Source organism: Phragmites australis, chromosome 6, assembly GCF_958298935.1.
Source record: "Phragmites australis chromosome 6, lpPhrAust1.1, whole genome shotgun sequence".
NCBI lineage: Eukaryota > Viridiplantae > Streptophyta > Magnoliopsida > Poales > Poaceae > Phragmites > Phragmites australis.
In genome coordinates, this window is record NC_084926.1 from 3,713,945 (window position 1) to 3,722,063 (window position 8,119).

Genomic DNA, 8,119 nt, shown 5'->3' on the forward strand with positions numbered 1-8,119 from the left:
TTAAATACTACATCTAATTTTTAAAAATATGTATAAAAAGTATATAATTGCTAAACTTTATCTAACCCTAATTCTAAAACTAGATCTGTATTCTAACATACGTTTAGTGGCTACTTGGTGCCGCAACCACAGATGTCTTATCCGTTTAGCGGGCAAGATTAAGTTCTCACCTATTGAATGGGCATGATATTCTTCTCTCCGATTATTTAATACATTGAGCGTTAAAACTCACAAATTCTGACCCATTCAACGGGTGAAATCTTATTTTCCCACGTTAAACGGGCAACTATAGCCTACGCATATAATTTTTTTTAAAAATATATATAAAATATTTCGATGGGCGTCGTGGTCATCCGCGGCGTTCGTCTGGGCCACTAGCAGCGTTGGTCAGCCGTCAGCTTCGGAGGCCTGGGCTTTTCTGGCTAGATTCTCAAGGCTTTGCTAGAGCTTAGGGCCGTGCCAGCTGCAGCTTCAAAGTACACACGGCATCTGGCAACAAAAATCAGGTTGTCACAATGCAGATGCCCTCGGGTCGAGATGTATTACTCCTCGGTGACACTGCTATCAAGCGCACATCCTTACCTTACCTCTGAAGATAATTGAAAAATACTCTGAATATCTTTGACGAGGAAGATACGAAGTTCAGCATGTTCATCATCCCAAAGACTTCATAGTACCAGGTTTTTCATCTAGTGAAAAGTTGAAACTTATGCACTTCAAGCTTGCATTATCAATTTACATCGATATGAATCAACGAGTTTTCTCAAAAGTTTTATTTTACCTCATATAAACAGTTGTCACAAAATATCACTGGCTCCTCTCCCCATCGCCATTCGCCGCTGCACGGCGACCACGCCAACGTGGTTTGGTTCTCACTGCTCAATGCTCACTCCCGTCCTGGGCAACAGAGCCACAGACCTATCCACTCCTCCATGCAGCAGCGCGGCTAACTTCCCAGCCACTGCTTGCGCCATCCCCACCCGCCGCTCATCCAAACCCAACCACCCTCCCGAATTCGAAAACCTCGGCGAGCCACCGCCACGCGACGCCTTCTCCCTCCGTCGAGCCCCCTGCCGCGCGAGGCCGGGCCCGCGACACGGCGTGCCCCGTACCATGCCGTGACGCCCGGACCCACCCACCTAAGCGCAGCCGCCTCGTCCCACATGCACTTCCCCTCGCCGCGCGCGCACGCCATGGCCGTGCCGGCCGTCACCCGCCCTCGTCTCGTCGCCAGAGCTAGCCTCGCCTCGACCTTTTGCCTGGTCCTCCGGGGCCGCGGGCGGGGACACGGCCGCGCGGTGGCGGCGGTGAGGGCGCGAGAGCAGGGCGCGGCGCCGCCCGACCCGGCGGCCATCCTGCGGCGGCCGGAGGTGGCGACGACGACGTCGGCGGAAGAGAGAGAGAGCGACGCGGACTCCTCGTTGGATGGCCCGGGGGAGGTCGAGGCGCCGGCGGAAGGGATTCAAGGGAGGAGGAAGGCCCCGGAGAGGGAGTGGGTGGACTGGGAGGACCTTATCCTCGAGGACACCGTACCGCTCGTTGGCTTCGTCCGAATGATCCTCCACTCCGGCAAGTACGCAACTTTTCCTCTTCCTGCTGCATGCTTTATTGAAGTTTGTCATCCAGACTAAATTTTACCAGTATAGCATAGCACCTTATGTCACTGGAAAGGATTTTTCTTTGCTGTGCTCATAATCCCAGAACCAAACGCAATTCATCAAACAGATGGTGTGCGAGCTAAACTTATCGTAGGTAGTGTTCGAGATCGCCTTGTGCGGTGAACGCTCGGGCCTCAATTGGACTGATTAGTATTAGAATTTTTCTATTTTCTGTATCGAATTCCATCGAGATAACGACCACAATTGGTTTGATGCTGGACAAAACACGGTGGCCAATGTTGAGAAAAAGCTGTGAATCAGTGAATGGTCAGTGAATTGGCAGAATTGGTTGCACCGACATATTCCAGTACAAGGCATGCGTTAGATTAAACTATCGTGGATTATATAAAAGAGATATATTATATGTTGCAGTTTGATGTGAAGGTGCACAATGATATGCCACAGAAAAATTTAAAATATCTACAAATTCCTCATAGGTGCATCTGCGTATGTGCATGTGCCTTTACTCCTACTTCTTATCACCTGATCGCACTTGATCGCTGTTTGGTCTCAATTGACTGCAGGGCCTGGCTATGTGCTGGCAAAAATCTGAAATGCGGGTCTTTGTGGAGGCATCTGAACTATTTTGACATGTGTAGTAGTTTTGATAGTTGATGGCAAAGTGTTTCCCCTACTTGCTTGGACCTGATCTCTCCTTGCTTGGAAAAAAATATATCAGCCTGTTGTCGCTGCTAAACTGAGCCTTGCTGCATCTCAACGGCGTGATGCTGCAAGCAAGACCTCACTGTACCACCATTTCCCCTCTCGAAGCTTGTCCGGCTTTGCTGTAGATGGTTACGTCTTCCTTGTTACCCACATCTGCGTATCGTGCCAACAAACACTCATTACTACTTGATATAAGCAACAATATATCAAGCTGATGCATTCATTAATGGTGTCATGTACTTGCATTACTTTCTGCACCTGATGGAACGATTTAAGTAACCAATTAGGTCGCGGTGTTTGTGTTGTGCCATATGAGTGCTTTCTAGTTCCCCTTTACACCATGCACAAAATGCAACTTGACAAAACTGCTGTCAGCTTCTATCTTAATGAAACACACGTTCTTGGGAAAAAAGGCTTCACACAGTGCCAAGTAACCAAGTTCAGCATAAAGAAAGAAAAAAGTGTCACACATTGTGCAGAACATCAGATTATTGTGTAAACTTTGGTCCATTCTAGTGTGCTGCACTATGTGTCTGCAACTAACTTAGCGTGGTTTGGTTATTTCATTATTTTCCATGCGAGACAACATTTTAATGATTGCCATGTTATGTCACACCCGGTTTCAAAAGAACAAATCATGTACATTCCACATGTATGTCAGAATCAAATTTTCATACATACGGTGACGTCACAAGTGAAATCATTACAATGTCATTGCATAATGATAAGGTTCAATACAAAAGGACCCGTAGGTCTTAAAGAAAAATATTAAGATAAGCCAACGGTAGCGGGTCTTCCATCAATCTACAGGTGGTGTCCGAGGGAGCGCCAGTCTAGAACATCGTCTTCGGGTTGAAGTCTTACTTCTAACTCAGCTCCATCGTCCAGGAGATTCTCGAAGTCTTCACTCTCTGAGTAGCAACAAGTGGTTGAGAGAAAGCAAATGTGAGTACATAGAGTACTCAACAAGTATGTGAAGATATGACATGATGGCTTAAGATAAGAAAAGCTTGAGTCAAGTTTACTGCATCTATGCCATCCTAATCTAAGACTCAAAAAGACATAGCAGTCCTAATTACTATGTGTGACGACACCAACATTAAGAAAAACAACTCATCAGATTCTATCCGACTACCAAACTCACCAGATATTTCATATCCGGCTAACAACTCATTGGGTTACCACCAGCCGATTACCAAAACTAACCATCCAAGATCTCCCTCTAATCATGAAGAAATTCAATCCCGCTGTTGACCGTGAGCACAACTGATATATCAGTTTTACACTCTGCAGATGTTGCATATTTTACCCACGAGTTGTGATTTTCGTGTTGCTTCATACTTCTGAGGTGTAGAGCCGAAGTCTCATTACAAAACCTTTACAAAGCACCTCCAAATTTGTATGCATCACTAAGTTTTCACCGCTAACAGAATCCACTGCAGAGCCCCCCCCCCCTTATGCCACTCAACAGCCAATTGGTGCATATAGAATAAGGAGACGTCTAATTAATTGGCTAGACTGTATCCATATAAACCTCGTGGTTGCGCTGTTGTGCCGGATTACATGTCCTTGAACCGGTCCTTAGAATCTAAAACAGGTACTCACACATCACCCAATGCACATACAACAGCCATACCAACTAAGCCAACTTGCCTATATCCCTATGATCCACATTGCTATAAAAGATTACGCAAACTGATTCATGTTGCATAGAATATTTAACAGATTAACATTTAAATTACCTGACTCGATAGCATGGCTAAGCATTTCTACCCTTAACACTCAAACTACAACACAAGCGATAAGGATAATCATAGAAGAATCTAGTAAACCTTAGCAATGAGATTCATATTAACAAGCATGCAACTAAAAGTAAAAGACACTTTCCTACAATATGGTTAATGTGATCAAGGACACTTGCCTTTAATAGCGGGTTGCTCAAACTCTTCAAAAGTCTGGTCCTACAGGTTCACAAACTCCTCGTCTCCTATTGCATTCGCGAATACCGAAAACAAGCAAGTACAAACATTTAAGAACAATATACCAAACAATAGCAAAGCATTATAAAAAGCCTACTAGCGGAAAGTACCTGTTACTACGATCGTGTGAGCGCAAGAATCGTCTAAAATGGAGCTATAACGGAAAAGTTATTAGGGTTTTAAACTATAGAGGCCTTTCTGAAAAAGAACAAGGGTTTTTTTTGGTAAAAACAAAAAAGTTCTAGGGACTTATTGTAAAAGTTCAGGGACATATCTATAAATCTATAAAACGTTAGGGGGCTAAATGTAAAATAACAGTATGTTAGGGTCTTTTTGCAAAAACTAAAAAGTTTAGGGACCTAAAGGCACAATTACCTAATTTCAGAGAATAAAATGGTTTATTTTTGTACTGAGAGTCTAATTGTTGCGATGACTGGGCTTGGGTTGATGATGTGGTCGTGCCACGTAAGAGCGTGGCGCTTACGTGAGAGCTAACTGGGCCTATGGTCTCGTGGACCGGCTAAGGTGGCATGGTCCACCATCGGTTCATGGTGGATCTATTACACAAAAGAAGGGTTATGCGAATCTCGGCCCTCGGTTTTAGATCGGACGACTCAGGACGGTTGGGGGAACGTGTGGCCGACGGTGACTTGGAGGACGGCGGTGCCGTCGTGGGCATGGAAGGAGCATCGCCAGAGAGACATGCTACCGTACTACGGTGCACTAGGACCTACGGTGAGCGGCGGAAAACGTAGAGAGGCGCACGGGGATCTCATTGAGGGCATCGAGCTCGTCAAGGAGGGCTTGGGGGTGTCTTGCGACGGCAAGACGACGACGGCGAGGTTGGAGTTCAACGGGGGTTCGGCTATGGTGACGGAGAAGCGGATTCGAGGGTCGGAAAGCTCCTTGGGGGTCCTGCTTAGCCGAAGAGAGGGTCAGCGGACCTCAGGGCACAATAGGGAAAGCCAGCGACGTGAAGAGGCGGCGAGACTCACTGGAGCTTGGCGAGGAGGTGGTTCCAACGGCAGAGGGAGGAATCCGGGGGTCGGGGAAGCCTCCTTGTGCTCCTGCGAAGCCGAGGGCGGCCTCAGGTGCGCCGGGGAGGGCTTGGTTGCGGCGACCGATGCTCAGTGGAGCTTGACGAGGCGGCAATGGCGGTTTGGGCGAGATTAGGGATGACGGGGTTGAGGGAGAACGGGAGAGCAGCATGGGCTGGGGCGGCTTTATAGGCACGAGAGGCTGGGACGGTTGTGAGTTCGTGAGCGTGCACCGGCGGTTTCGATCGAGTGGTTGCAAGCGTGGCGCACGAGCGGGAGGAAGGGGAAGGGCTGACAGGCGGGCCTGGGCTGGGTCACGCTCGCAGAGAAGATGGGCTGACCTGGCGGGAAAAGGAAACGGACGTCACATGTTAAAAAGTAAGAAATTTTCATTGCTACTTACACCTTATACCCTTGTGTATGTCTCCTGACTAATGAACCACAGAAAGTCGGAACTTGCCTTACTTACGATAATAGGTCTTATATAGTATCGGGCACGGCATGTGCTTGCTAGTCATCCAGCAATCAGCAAGATCAGTTTTACAACTAATCTGTTTATACAAAAGGCTTACGATACAATAATTTGTGTAGCTTTTGTTAGGTTTAACTAGATTTTGTTATCTTTATTTTTTAACAGCAGGAAGTTGTTGCAACTTGCAGTATGTGCTACATTTACAGATTGTTCTTTCGTTTACCAAAGTTTCACTTGCAAAAACTGCTTCAGGTATGAAAGTGGTGATCGGCTGAGTCCTGAACATGAAAAGGCGATTCTGGAACGTTTGCTTCCATATCATCCACAATATGAGAAGAAAATTGGTTGTGGTATCGACTACATCGTGGTAAGTTGTCCTTAAAAATGACCAAGTAAATTAATATAGTTATCTTCAAGAAACAGAGAGTTAAGAAATAAAATCTGCCACCGTTTCTATATCTCTTATTGCTGCTGAGTCTTGAGCTTGCATTCTCGATCAGCATATGTCAACTCTGTGTGCTGACATAGAGACATCATGATCTTTTTGGCATATTCGAAGAGTCAATTTGGTCATTTTTGTATGGTTTATTAGTGAATAGCTAGCTCCAAGTTAAGTATGGCTCTGAAATTCAAGTATCAGTATTTGCTGCATCTTATGGAAAATGCTATTGCTACATTTTGCCTTCGTTGTTCATCTGACTCATTTGGGAACTAACGTTTAGTATCATTCTGCAGGTAGGATTGCATCCAGAATTCGAGAACTCAAGGTGTTTATTCATAGTTAGGAAGGACGGTGAGCAAGTTGATTTTTCATTCTGGAAGTGCATCAAAGGTCTCATCCGACAAAAGTACCCCTTGTATGCAGACAGTTTCATTCTCAGGCATTTCCGCAGGAGACAAGATTACTGAAGTGGATGCTCATAAATTGTTTCACTGTAATATTTCTGTGATATTGATTTTGTCCCACATGGTCTTAATATCCTGCGATTTTGCATTTGTTCAAATCCATGTGGAGTGTTCCGTAACATCTTATTGGACTCATCATAGTTGTGTAGGTCACCGCCCTGCTGATGAACCTGGGTGTTTTTAAAAAAAAAGGCAAAATTGGTTATGTGATACTGAAATATCACTGTTTTAGAAATTTATCATCAAACTGACTCGATACACTTTAATACCATTAAAAGAACATGCCATTTAAAAATTTACCACTATGTTCAAACTGAGCATTAACATAGAAACTTGGATATTTTTACCCTTGCTCTCTTCCATTTGAACGGGTTAGGAACTTGGAGATCTGGTGCGGTGGGGGTGGCAGGAGGAACACCTGCAGCAGCGGTAGCCGAACTTGGAGATCTGGTGCGGTGGGGGCAGCAAGAGGAACACCTGCAGCAGCACAAGGAGAAAGGTGTTGGCCTGGTCGATTGGGTTAGGAATGGGCTGAGCAATCGACTGATGAGAACCTCCAAGGGTTATTAATACATTTCACCTTCTCCAATCTGCAACGAAAAATCGGAAGACGAGAAAACTGTAATAGGTTTGGATGGAGTGGTAAACGGCGCATTGTTTTGGTGGTATTAAAATGTACCGAGTCGGTTCGATGGCAATTTTCTAAATCGGTGATCTTTCGGTGTCACATAACTAATTTTGACTTTTAAAAAAATTACTAGCTTATTGTTATAACTTAGCAGCGTGTCTAGATAACGAAATAAACTATTGTTTTGCTTGTGCTCAAACGAAACGAAGCACATGAAACCAATCCCCTATTTTGGCTGATTTGGCTACCCAAGTCTATGACCAACTTTAGCATTCAAAATGAACCGAGTGCCAAAAAAGGCACGTGTTTTACCAAAATTTCGACATCAAACCAAATGGTGGCCAAATCCAATCAAAGTTTAGTATGGCAAGCTTTAGCTCTCATGGTCTTAGGTTCGTCCTCCCCGTAAGTTGCCTGAAGCTCTGAGCATGTGCCCTGCGTTTTTGTTTCGAAACTGCTCATTTCCTGAACCATCTTTGAAATGCCCGAATTCGGTCACGTTTGGTCATTTTGAGCGAGAGCAGGCAGCTCATTTTTATCTCGCCAAATGTTGCCATTGGGATCCTTCCAGAGTTCAGATTGGAAGCTACACAGGTGGGGATCCTAATGAAAACGAGCGTGTGTTTGCTTGGCGACCTTGGTCTCTAGCTGCGTGCTGCAGGCTCGTGGCCAAGACGCGCCCCCAGCCGGGAAGTTGGCATCGTCCAAGAGACGCCCGCTGTCTGGCACGTCGCCCCTGCGCACGCATCAAAGGGCAAAGGCCGCTCGGCCGC

The 8,119-nt window shown here is 45.7% G+C and overlaps 1 protein-coding gene across 2 annotated transcripts; it reads left to right on the forward strand.

Annotated features, from left to right (window-relative positions):
- Positions 1-880: 880 nt before the first annotated feature.
- On the forward strand, positions 881-7,432 carry LOC133921149 (protein DCL homolog, chloroplastic-like). Of its 2 annotated transcripts, none has more exons than XM_062365918.1 (4): positions 881-1,573; positions 6,065-6,179; positions 6,548-6,722; positions 7,095-7,432. In XM_062365918.1, exons 1-3 carry the CDS (start codon positions 1,164-1,166, stop codon positions 6,719-6,721), a joined length of 699 nt encoding a protein of 232 aa, XP_062221902.1. In that variant the 5' UTR covers positions 881-1,163; the 3' UTR covers position 6,722; positions 7,095-7,432. The 2 variants fall into 2 exon arrangements, with proteins under 2 accessions (XP_062221902.1, XP_062221903.1); XM_062365919.1 differs by having other exon boundaries at positions 6,548-6,721; positions 7,089-7,432.
- Positions 7,433-8,119: the final 687 nt, after the last annotated feature.

Excerpts from the sequence above, each read along its gene's own strand:
- LOC133921149 (XM_062365918.1), top strand. The coding sequence starts at position 1,164 with ATGCACTTCCCCTCGCCGCGCGCGCACGCCATGGCCGTGCCGGCCGTC. Across the intron at positions 1,574-6,064 it reads ATGATCCTCCACTCCGGCAA|GTATGAAAGTGGTGATCGGC; the intron begins GTACGCAACTTT and ends AAACTGCTTCAG. Across the intron at positions 6,180-6,547 it reads GTGGTATCGACTACATCGTG|GTAGGATTGCATCCAGAATT; the intron begins GTAAGTTGTCCT and ends ATCATTCTGCAG.